General features: G+C 42.8%; 1 protein-coding gene across 1 annotated transcript in view; it reads right to left on the bottom strand.

Moving 5' to 3' along the window:
* THADA (THADA armadillo repeat containing) overlaps positions 1-12,234 on the bottom strand; it is a 332,219-nt gene that overhangs the window by 149,174 nt on the left and 170,811 nt on the right. The window contains exon 28 of the mRNA XM_058668010.1: positions 10,050-10,218. Within this exon, the coding sequence (XP_058523993.1) occupies positions 10,050-10,218 (169 nt within the window). The remainder of the gene's footprint in view (positions 1-10,049; positions 10,219-12,234) is intronic.

Here is a 12,234-nt window from a genome sequence, read left to right as displayed (position 1 = left end):
ACAGTATGATTTTTTGTTTTGTTGTGTTTTTAAAGTACATTCAAGGGTGGCATGGTGGCTGACAGGTTAATTTTCTGCCTGCATCGCTGGCACCCAGAAGGTATCTCAGATGCTCCTCTTCCAATGCAGCTGTTTGCTGCTGGCCTGGGAAAGCAGTGGAGGGTGGTTCAAGTCCTTGAGCTCCCGCATCCATGTGGGAAACCCATAAGAAACCCCTGGTTCTGACTTTGGTCTGTCCGTTTGGGGAGAGAAACAGCAGATGGAAGGTCTCCCCCCATTCTTTTTCTCTTTCAAGCAAAAATTTTTAGTCTTAAAAAGCCAATGAAATGGGCCCGGCGGCGTGGCCTAGCAGAAAAAGTCCTCGCCTTGAACGCACTGGGGTCCCATATGGATGCTGGTTTTAATCCCGGCAGCTCCACTTCCAGTCCAGCTCCCTGCTTGTGGCCTGGGAAAGTAGTTGAGGACGGCCCAAAGCCTTGGGACCCTGCACCCACGTGGGAGACCCAGAACTCCTGGCTCCTGGCTTTAGATCGGCATAGCACTGGATGTTGTGGTCACTTGGGGAGTGAATCATCGGACGGAAGATCTTTCTCTGTCTCTCCTCCTCTCTATATTTCTGACTTAGCAATAAAAATAAAATAAATCTTACGAAAAAAAAGCAAATGAAGTACACTCAGAATTATATTCATTCCCAGAAAGTCATAATCTTTAAAGAGTGGGATGGCTGCAAAAGGATGCAGGGTGCTGTCTTTGGAGAAAAAAAATTAACTTGGAAAAGTGATATATTAATCTATCTAGAAGGATCCCATATCTCCTTTCATGTTGTGAGCTGCAAATTTCCCCTTCAGAATGGTAAAAGAGCCCTTTGTATGAGACACTGTGACACTGTTCCTCTTCTAACTCATTAAGTTTCTGATAGGATCTGAGGTAAAGGATGCAATTCAAAACAGAACAGGTTCAACAAATAACAATTTGATAGACATGAACTCTACTCTGCAAGATCTAAATGATTTTCAACTCTTGTAATGCTTAATATGACCTGCAGGAACGCAGGGAACAGAGTAACTGGGCAGAGGAACCCCATGGTGAAGCACATTAACACACAAATTCAACACTGTTAAAAATGGACTACTTCTGTCTTCTGCACGTACTCCCATACCAGTCCTAGGTTTGAATCCCAGCTCTGCTTTTTATCATTTCCCTTCCATAACTTTAGTGAAATCTCACAATTCCTTTGCCCTCCTTTTTCCTTATCAGTAGGATAGAAGTAACACACACAACCCACACAATCTTCCCCTTTCCACGATGACATTTCTACTTGACCTTCAGCAGCACCAAGAACCTGGCAACCACTGGATCTAAGTTGCACCTGACCCTCACTGACATAAAGGGTATAGAACATTAGAAAACCGTAGCTGCTGGGGTATTTCAGGTTAAGCTGCTACCTGTACCACCTGATCATGTCCAGCTGCTCTATTTCCAATCCACGTCCCTGCTAATGGCCTGGGAAAGCATCAGAAGATGGCCCAAGTCCTTGGATCCCAGTACCCACCAGGGAGACCAAGAGGAAGCTCCTGGCTCCTGTTTTTGGGCCTGCCTAGCCCTGGCCATTGTGGCCATTTGAGGAGTGAACCAGCAGATGGGAGACTTCTCTTTCCCTCTGTCTCTGCCTCTCTGTATCTCTCTTTCAAATAAATAAATAAATAAATGAATAAATAAATAAATAAATAAATAAATAGCAGCAGTAGGCATTGCCCATTACATGACAGTCAGTGCTCTGGAATCTGGTGGCCACCAGCTGCCTCCCACCAACCAGCCCAAGCCACCTCAGTAACACACACCAAATGAAAGCTCATAGATGTTTATTAAGGAAGAGATTAATTCATCTTTTTAAGTAGCATTTTAATTAAAAATGACTTTTCTGGGCTTATATCCACAAAGGTATATATTGCCAGAACGTAAGATTTAACAAGGTTCAGTTCTATTTTTTCTAGTTTTTGTTTCTATTCAAACACTCAACACTTCCCAATCCTTTTCACGTCAAGGTGCACATAGAAAGTAGTCTTTCTTGGACACACTGGAGATAAACCAGCTGCTGCGGCTCTGTAATCTGCAGGTGCTGCCTGGAGCCTCAGGGACCCTCAGGGCCCCTCTAAGCCACCCTCACACTGCCCGTGTGAGCTGAAGGATTTGGTGAAGACCTTGGTACATGCACAGTCGGACCTCCGGGGAGGCTCTGCCCTCATCCCCCTCAGTCAGGGAGCGTCCAGAGAGAGATCAGTCCTCTCCTTCCTCTCTCAAGTCCTCAAGAAGAAAGGGTGATTCTGGCTAACCGGGGAACAGCAAGAGGGAGCCTTCCCTTTAAACCATGACTGTCTCCAGAAACAAAACAAAACAAAACAAAAAACACTGACCAGCAATCCATTTTTAACTTCCAACCTCAGTGTAATTTCATGCTTTTGTTCTGGATTTTCCATTCTGAAATTATATTTTCTGGGCATAAAATAAACAGCAGTAGACACAGGCCAACATCTTAGGTCACCAAATGGAACCTATCAAGTCATATTCCATTTGCAGACAGCTTGAACATTTTTGCACAATTGTTTCACAATTTTGTTCTTTCAAGAAACATGAAAAGACAGTAAAATTCTTAAGGCATCAAGCACTGTCTTACATGGATATAATTTTTAAAGATGGAAATGATAACTAAAAATTACACTCAGTCATTTTTTTCAAAGATTTAACTTTATTTGAAAGAGTTAGAGGGTGGGGAGAGGCAGCAGCTTATCCCTCTGTGTCACAATGCTGGCCCTTAGTCACAAATTTTAATGGCACAGTATTAGTAAAAATATTTTCTATAAAAACTTCTTTCTTATTCTTCCTTTATTTAAAAAAAAAAAAAGATTCACTCACTTATTTGAAAAACAGAACATCAGAGAGAAAGGGAGACAAAGAAATAGAGGTGGGAGGTGGAGGGGTGAAAACTTTCATCTGCTGCTGGTTCAAATCCCACATGGCCGTATGATCCAGGGCTACATCAAGCTGAAGCCAAGGGCCAAGAACTCCAGTCAGGTCTCCCACACGGGTGGCAGAGGCCCAAGTGCTTGGGCCATCTGCTGCTGCTTTCACAAATGTATCAGTAGGGAACTGGATCTGAAGCAGAGCTGTTGGAGTCTGAGCCAGCATACCCATGTGCAATCCTGGCATTCAAGTGGTATCTTAACTTACTGCACCAAAATGTCATACCCAAACAATTTTTTAAAAAGATTTATTTGTATTTATATGAAAGGCATACTTACAGAGAAGAAGAGACAGAAAGAGAGAGAAATCTTTCACTTGCTGTTTCACCCTGCAAATGGCCACAATGGTTGGAACTGAGGCAATCTGAAACCAAGAGTCAGGGGCTTTCTCGGGGGTTCCCATGTGGGTGTACTTGTTCTATTCTCCACCTCTTTCCCAGACACATTTGCAGGGAGCTGGATTGGAAGAGAAGCAGCTGGGACTTGAACCTGCATCCAAATGGATACTGGCATCACAGGGACCTATTTAACCTGCTACGCCACGATGCCCTTCTCCTTTCTTTTCAAGAGATTCTGCTAGAATGTACAGTTAAGCTTCACTGCCAATTTTACTTTAAAAAATACATTTATTTTCATTTTATTTGAAAGGCAGGGAGCCAGAAAAAGATCTATTCACTAGTTTATTTCCCAAATGACTGTGACAGCCAGAGCTAGGCTAGGCTGAAGCCAGGAGCCATAAATTCAATACAGATGTCCCATGTGGGTTGCAGGGACCTAACTACTGGAGCCATTATCTGCTGCCTTGCAGGGTGCACGTGAGCAGGCAGTTGGATCAGAAGGAGAGTTAGCGGGCACATGAACCAGGCTTCCCAATACAGAATATGGGCATCCCAAGCTGCAGCTTGACCATTATTCTGTAGATATATCTGCTTATTGCTATTTTTGTATTTATTTCCATTGCTTTGGTCTGTAGCAAGGAAGGTTGGTCTCACTCCAGCTTCATGAAGTCATTGTTTCACACAAGTAGCCAGCACAATCAGCCCACAAAGGTAATATATGACTGACCTGCTTCTCTTTTGAACCACATATTGTGTCACCTGCATGGAGTCTGACTCTGACCCCAACACATTTTTTAAAGACTTTTAAATGTATTTATTTGAAAGGCAACTAACAGAGAAATAGAAAGAGAGAGAGGGGAAGGAAGGAATCTAGCTGTTGGTTCATTTGCTGAATGGCCACAAATGTCAGGGTTGATCCAGATGGAAGCCAGGAACCAGGAATTCCATCCAGGTCTCCCAAGTGTGTGCAGGGGCCCAAGCGCAGCATCCTCTGCTGCCTTCCCAGGCACACTAGTGGGAAGCTGGATCAGAAGCAGAGCAGCCAGGACTTGCACTAGTGCTCCGATCTGGTACGTCAGCACTGGAAGTGCTGCTCCACAAGGCACAGCATTTGGGGTGTTCTAGTGGAAAGCATACATGGCTCCAGAGTCTCTCTTTGTACTTGACCCTCTGTCTGGACCCTTTATCTTCTGTTCCCTTTCCCCTCCCCACTTTTTTTTTCCTGTATTGCATATTCTCTCAATTTCAGAGTGCTCACTTGGCTTCTATCCCACACTTTGAGCCAACTCCCATTTCACCAACTCCTGAGACAGGGTAAGTTTGACTCTGTGTCTGCTGAATTAAATTCAACCTTGAACGCTTCTGTATGGGTCCATCTCCTCCAAGAAATGGCAGTCACAATTCCAACAGTTGTCCAAGATGGGGAAGTCTCGTCAACCCCCTAAGGATGACAGAAGGCTTGGTAATTATGAAATTGGCCATAGTCTGCATGGCAGGGCAAGGTATGTATATGTGGAAATTGTGTATTTTCAGGCTAGCAGCATTAAATGGAGGAACAAAAATAAATGATGACAGAGAGGAAAGTGGAGAGAGGAGGAAATAGTTATGCCAGTTGTGTGGCTCCTCTGGATTTCACCAATTTGTGTCCATTTCTATGGGGCTGATAGACTTTGTTTCCAAATCAAGTCAAATCAAATTAGATTTAAAGAGATTAACTGAATGGGAAGGTATAAAAGAGCAGAGGTGGGTTCTTGGTTTGGTTTCCCTAGCCCTATGAAGTTGCTATTCACTTCACATCAACTATCAAAGAAGCAGCAGGTTCTACATAGAAAAGACAACAGGCTTTCGAGCTCAACATCTGACCTACCAGTACTACCTCCATGACTGGATGCAGGTCACCCCCTGAGGCTGACTACAGCTTCCTCATTAGAGTCAGGGGACTGTGCCCCATCCTCAACACATACACACACAGCACAGCACATCTATCCTGCTCCTCTGCCTGTCTGCGAAGGGCATTATGAAATCGCACATATAATTCAGGTGAAGTGCAGGTTGTACTCTGATGTTTATTTTACTTCTCTCATGTCAGACCTGGCAGATGTGTTAGGCAGTACCGATGCTCAGCTCCACAGCCAGAAAAGTGCTTCTGACTCCAATTCTCTAGCAGAAATCAACGATCCAAACTGAGAAGAAAATCACATAAACATCAAAGTGTTCAAAAGGCTCTGCTGGTACACACTGAGAAAATTCCACAGAAGAGTTCATGAAAAGTGAGACTGCTCAGGCCATTGAAGAGATGTGTGGAGTAGGGAAATCACATCACTTTACTGAAGATAAAGGGAGGCTTCTGACCAGAAGAGAAAGATAAATGCAAAACTGATTTTTTTCAACACAGCTGTCTTTCTTTTTGCCTGCACAAAGAGTTTGAGTCAAGAAAGGGCAGGGGTCGCCCTCACTATTTTTACACCATCAGACACACACACACACAAAAAAAAGCCAAAAGAGACAGGAAATGAAAAACTCAAAATCCAAACTCTTATTTGAAAGGGTAAATATTTCTTTATGAAACTTTAACATCTGCATTAAGTACCAGAGCCACGATTTCCCAAGACTGTGGACGGGCCTGGTGCAGTAGCCTAGTGACTAACGTCCTTGCCTTGCACGCACCAGGATTCCATATGGGCACCGGTTCTAATCCTGACGGACTCGCTTCCCATTCAGCTCCCTGCTTATGGCCTGGGAAAGCAATTGAGGGCAACCCACAGCCTTGGGACCCTGTACCTGTGTGGGAGACCCAAAAGAGCCTTCTGGCTTCTGGCTTTGGATTGGCACAGCTCTGGAGAGTGAATCATTGAATAGAAGATCTTCCTCTCTGTCTCTCCTCTCTGTATACCTGACTTTCAAATGAAAATAAAATCAATCGTTAAAAAGAAAAAAAAAAAAGATTGTGGATCTTACTCTTCCTCAATAGAGAACTTCCTGAACTCTAGTACGATGTCTCAGGGGTGATACGTAATCTAGTAATAAGGTTCAGTCCCCAACATGGAGAATTTTGGCCACAAAAACAGACCATTAATTCTACTTAACAGATGAGGCAGCACTGCCAGTGTTGTTCCCGAATGAGGTCATGTTCATGGCTCTTATCAAGCCTTTATTAGGAGTTAATGTCATTTACTCCTGGCTTTTACGAACCTGCTGCATAATCTCACCTTTCCTGATGTGCACTGCTTCCAGCCATTTCAACATTGCAATTAGGAATCTCTATTTTTTTTAAAACGATTAGGAAATGAGCCCTACAGGTTCTTCTTTCCTCTTCTTTTTTTTTCATATATATATATGTATTTTTTTTTCAAGTCCTGCCTGTAATTTGAATCATTTTTTGCATGGTTCCAGAAAAGCCAGAGATCAACACATTTCTTATTTTCCAGATATACTGTAGAAAGTCTCTGAGGATTGATATATTTATGTAAACATTTTCAAAGACGTCAAAATGCATAACTCAAGAAAATGTTCTGTGAAAGAATTTGTTTTCTGATTACAAAATGATTTCCTGGTTTTGAAAAAAAAATAATAATAACAGTTTGATATTTACTTAGCTGGCCCTGCAGGTCCCAAGGAGATTATCATCCTTTACAGGCCCAACCATCTTTTCCAGGTGCAGGCCATCAACTGATTTCAAAGGTAGCTTGATGCTGAGAAGGAATCTCCATGCTGTAGAGAGGAAAGAGTTCTTCCCAACTTAACCCCTTCTGTTCACCCTAGGAGGCACAGAGTGCAAGAGTTTCATTATGACACAGATGTGACACCTAATGGACACGACAAATTACACATGCTGCTGGCTCCCTTTCTTCAAGCAGCATAATCCAAACTCTATAAAGGCAGGAATCTGACCAACAGCACAATGACCCCCAACTTCAAGGCTGGTTTTTCTGGCATGCCTTCATTCCCACTATGACAAAGGGCAACAGCTCCAGTCCCAGCATCCTTGGCTAAGTGAGCCTTCGCCTGCAACCCATGGTTCACAATCCATGTAGCAGAAAAAAACAAAGCTTGAGCCCTGAGGCAGCACAAGAAACCATGTGTTAGTTGCCAGGCCGACTGGAAAAACATGGCCAGACTAGTGGGATGGGAGGTGTGGGAGAGACAGGAGTGGGGTGGGGGGTCGGGGAGTGAGCTGTACGACTGGTCAAGAGCCCAAGGAGAAGTTGCAACCACACTACCTCTGATGAAGCTTAGCCAAGAGTGGATCTTCGACAACAAAAACCTGATGGCTGATCCTCCTGACATCGAACCTTCCTCCCAATGCAGCCGCAGCTCACACTTGGAGAAGCCCGTTACGCTTTACTGATTACTGTCCCTCCCTTTAAAGAGGTGGCAGAATCTTTCAGCATTGTGAGTTAGAACTTGCTTGAGCAAATGGCCACTCTGGGCTTCAGTCATTCATCTTTTAAACTAAGACAATAAATAATGCCTGCCCCTCTCTTCACCACAGGGATATAGTGAATATCCAAAGAACACACCTGCTTAAGAGTTTATCTTGAAGACGCCATCAAAGACTCCAATGTGTTATCTGACACAGATGTTCTCAGAGTGTGATCTGGGACCCTCACGGGTCCCAGCAGGTCTGCAGGATCAAACTATTTTCAAAATGATGTGAAGATGTTGATTTCCTCCTTCACTGTCCCTCATGAATACACAGAGGAGTCTGCCAGAGGCTACAAGGTGAGGATGTCATCACCCTGACAGATAACGGAATAGGCATTGTGGGTTCTTGTGTTTCAGTGATTTCTCGGTTTTACTCCTTAGTTAGATAACGATATATAAAATCTTGTGAGAACTCTCAATAACTTTTAGAAGGATGAAAATGTCCTAAGGCCAAATGAGAACTGCAAGCCTAGAACTTAAGCCCCACCCAGTTACCAGATGGGTTAACCTCTTCTCCACCAGAAGCATCCCTCCCTGCCACTCTCTCTGCCTCATGGAGTCTTTCCCTCCCGTCAGTTGGCTAACCTCCTTCAGTGACTGCTCAGCTGGCACTTTATCTGAGATTCTGCCTGACATCTCCAAGCCAGGCCAAGAGGCCCTGCCATGGGAACATGTAGCACTTGATACACTGCCCTGCAATTGCGTATCTTCGGTCATCTTCTGTCCCTGGCTCTTTCAACTGCACAAGGGCTGCCTTAAGTCATTGCTCTGACAGTGATGCTGTTGTGCATAGTACTAGTTCAAAAGGTATTTGTTGAACATATAAGACAACCAAGGGAGAAAGGGAATCTTACCTAGAGGCAATTACTTACTTCCTATATTAGTTTGCATTATAGTATTGGCTCATTAAAACTATGAGATTAACAACAATAAGAACTATCAGTATCATTAAGTACTAAACCCTATCCAAACCACTTCAAAAGCAATCATTCATTTAGATCTCACAGAATCTCTATGAGGCAGGTGCTACAATAACCTGCAAACCAAAAACAAAGACACGGATGAGCAGGCAGTGTGGGTGGATTTGAGGCTCCTATTAAGACTGTCTGGCTCTTGAGTCCCATGCCCTGAACCACATTACAGAAAGCCTTGTAATGCAGTAGTATAGGCTTCAGGCTAATCATATGTATTGAGGCCTTAACATCACCTCTCAGTTCTCATAAAACAGGAACATACCTAATATTTAAATCCTACATGGAGGGCCTGATGTGATGGCTCAATGGCTAAATCCTCTCCTTGCAAATGCCAAGATGCCATATGAGCACCAACTCCTCTCCTGGCTGCTCCCCACTTCCCTTCCAGCTCCCTGCTTACGGTCTGTGAAAGCAGTCGAGGATGGCTCAAAGCCTTGGAACCCTGCATCTACATGGGAGACCTGGAAGAAGCTCCTGGCTCCTGGCTTTGGATTGGCTCAGTTCTGCCCATTTGGGGAAGGAACCAGCAGATAGAGGATCATTCCCTCTGTCTCTCCTTCTCTCTGTAAATCTTACCTGCTTTTCCAATAAAAATAAAATAAAATAAAATAAACCTAAAGGAAAAAAAATCCCACTTCTAGTATAAATGGTGACAGAAGCAATGGGAACAAAGGTGATCATCAATCCTTCCTATTCTATTCTCATGGTAGAATTTAAGTAGGACTGTTTCAATAAGGAGTCTATTTCTCATTCATCTGTTGCACTTTAGTCTCTTCTAAAAGAAGTACTATATCAAAAATAATGAAATAAATCAATATGCTTATTCAAAATAAAATTTGTCCCGCACTGCAGGGGAACCAGGAGGGAAAAGGTTTGCTATAGGACCGACTCTGCCTTCTGTGTGTAATTCTCCTAATGCTTCATGGGCTAACTTGTTTCTCTCCAGAATATTCATAGTTTCATCCTGCACTAGGCATTGGTACTGCAGACCCACTTGATGGAAAAGAGCAACTCTATAGGGTTCAGAGAGGTGCTTAATGAGAAAGGATATCACAGAAAACACAAGGTTTGATACAAAAGATAACGTGATGAGATTGTGTTAACACTGTAGTCATGTCTGGTATGGCAAAAGCATAGTCAAAGAAAGAGCTGATCTTTCAGCCATAGGAAAAAAAAATTTACCGGTAAAGGTAAAATCTTGTGTATCTAATCCTTACCTGCTAATAGCACATGAGATAACAAAATTCATCACATGGCATTTGACATTAATTACACAAAGTAATTCTACTTACCTGAAGAAGTGTCCCATGAATATGGTTTTGCCGGAGACACTGGTCAGTGCAGTTAGGGAGTGAGGCCAATAGAGTTTGGATGGTATTAGGAATCTGGTCTAGTGTAACAAATGGGACTAAGGCCCGAGCTGCCATCTCACGAGAGCGGTAGACAGGTGAGCGTCCACACCTGGGAAGAAACAGAAATGCAAAACTATTCAATATTCCTCTCCACATCTATGTTTTTGCAGTAATGATATTCTATCTGGTGCAGGCTGCAATATCAAATCTGGAGGAGCAAGGGTCAGGAATATTCCTTATTTCAAATGGTTTTTAAAAAATACTTGCCTGGGACTAGTCCTTGTTTTGTGTGCAGCAGGACCCCATTTGCATGCAGGGTCATATCCCTGCTGCTCCACTTCCCTTCCAGCTTCCTGCTTGTAGCCTGAGAAAGCAGTCAAAGACAGCCCATAGCCTTCTTGGGACCTTGTACTCATGTGGGAGACCTGGAAGAAGCTCCTGGCTCTTAGCTTTGGACTGGCTTAGCTATAGTCACTGCGGCCATTTGTGAAGTAAACCAGCAGATGGAAGATCTTTTTCTCTGTATCTCTTTCAAAACAAACTTCTCTTATTTCAAATGATATTCTTTTGTATTTGTATTAGCTCTAAAAGTGACTCTACATTTGTAAAAAAAAATCAACAATACCTATAATTCCAGCCACAGAAATTACATAGATAAGTTAACAGTTACATAGAGAGCAAGAGTGAGTGCTTATCTTTAATAATCAAACAACTATTGATTGTATAAGCCTGTGTACCAAATCTTGACAATGAGCAAAAAAACTGGTAAATGCCAAGAGTAAAATAGTCATTATTGTGTTTGATGAAATGATAAGCAGATGATCTTGACATTACAGTTACAGGAAGCCTGAAGTCGGAACATGGAACTCAGGGAAGCAAATGTGATTCCAGAAAGTCACCGGAAGCCAGTAAGTTGTTTCAAGCAGGAACAGAGGTATAAAGCAAGGGTAAAAATGCTCAGGGAGATGTATGTGGCTGAAGTCAAGGCTTATCAATTAGTCTGAAAGTTGAGATGAGAATGTGGGTCACACATTCATACTGCGGAGTGTCTCAAATGCTAGCCTACATGGTTTGAACTTACTGTGAAGGGATAAAAGGTGGTTGTCCCCAAGTCATAGAATCATTGCCTCTAGGCTGATTCACACCCACGGACACACAGGACTACGTGAAGGTCATTGAAAAAACAGATAATCTCAGGGGATCTTAAGTTGCAAACACTCAAAACCTGAGAGGCTACAACCATTTTGCTGACGACTGAGATTAAAGTTCCACACGTAAGTCCTGGCATAAATGATCTCCTGATTAGAACTTTCAAGAATTCATGACCTTATAGCCAATGAAAAACCTAACTCAATGTCTTCAGTTGTCAAGACTAGGACAAGGAACAACAGAAGGGAAAAGAGACTGCCTCTTGATCATTTTCAAAATTAATCTGTGTTCCAAGAGGAAATTACAGAGTCACATGGCCTTGTAGGATAGGCAGCACAGAGGATAGAGCTCTATGACCAAAATGTCTGTTACACCCCAGAAGTGTCATCCTCTAACATGACAGTACAAATACAATTTTTGTACAAATGGAATAACCCTGACAGGATTTCATTATGGGAGTGGTGAGGAGGAGGAGGTAAGGAGGGAAAAAAGAGGTTTAGAGTAAGTGGAAATACAGTGTCACTTTTCTATCACCATGTAGTTTCAAGCCTGAGAAGCAACCGATGCCCATCATTCTCTGGGAAGACATGTCACCCTACAGAAAGGGACCAGGTCACAATAGATAGCTCAACAATTTCTACTGTTCTTCGGTTAAGTTCAGTCAATTCATGTATTTTCTCCACCGATTTTCCCTTTAAAATGAATAAATATCTAATCTGTAATTGGTAAACACAGTAAAATATTTGCTTTAGTCTGCAGGGTGTTGAGGTGGGGTGGTAAGAAAACTTCATCTGACAAAGAAAATCTACTGAAAATGTCAGTAAGCTTAATTAGCAAATGACTTCACTCAATACAGCATAGTCATTTGTTAGAAACTTCCCTGGCTATCTGTCCTCCATCCCTCCATGTCTCTCTCTCTCTCTCACATACACACACACTCACACTCTCTGCCTTACAGTGTTTTATGTTACCAAAA

Source organism: Ochotona princeps, chromosome 8 (assembly GCF_030435755.1).
Source record: "Ochotona princeps isolate mOchPri1 chromosome 8, mOchPri1.hap1, whole genome shotgun sequence".
In the NCBI taxonomy this organism is placed as follows: Eukaryota; Metazoa; Chordata; class Mammalia; order Lagomorpha; family Ochotonidae; genus Ochotona; species Ochotona princeps.
Note: the sequence above shows the minus strand (reverse complement) of the source record. Positions and strands in the feature narration are given on the sequence as shown.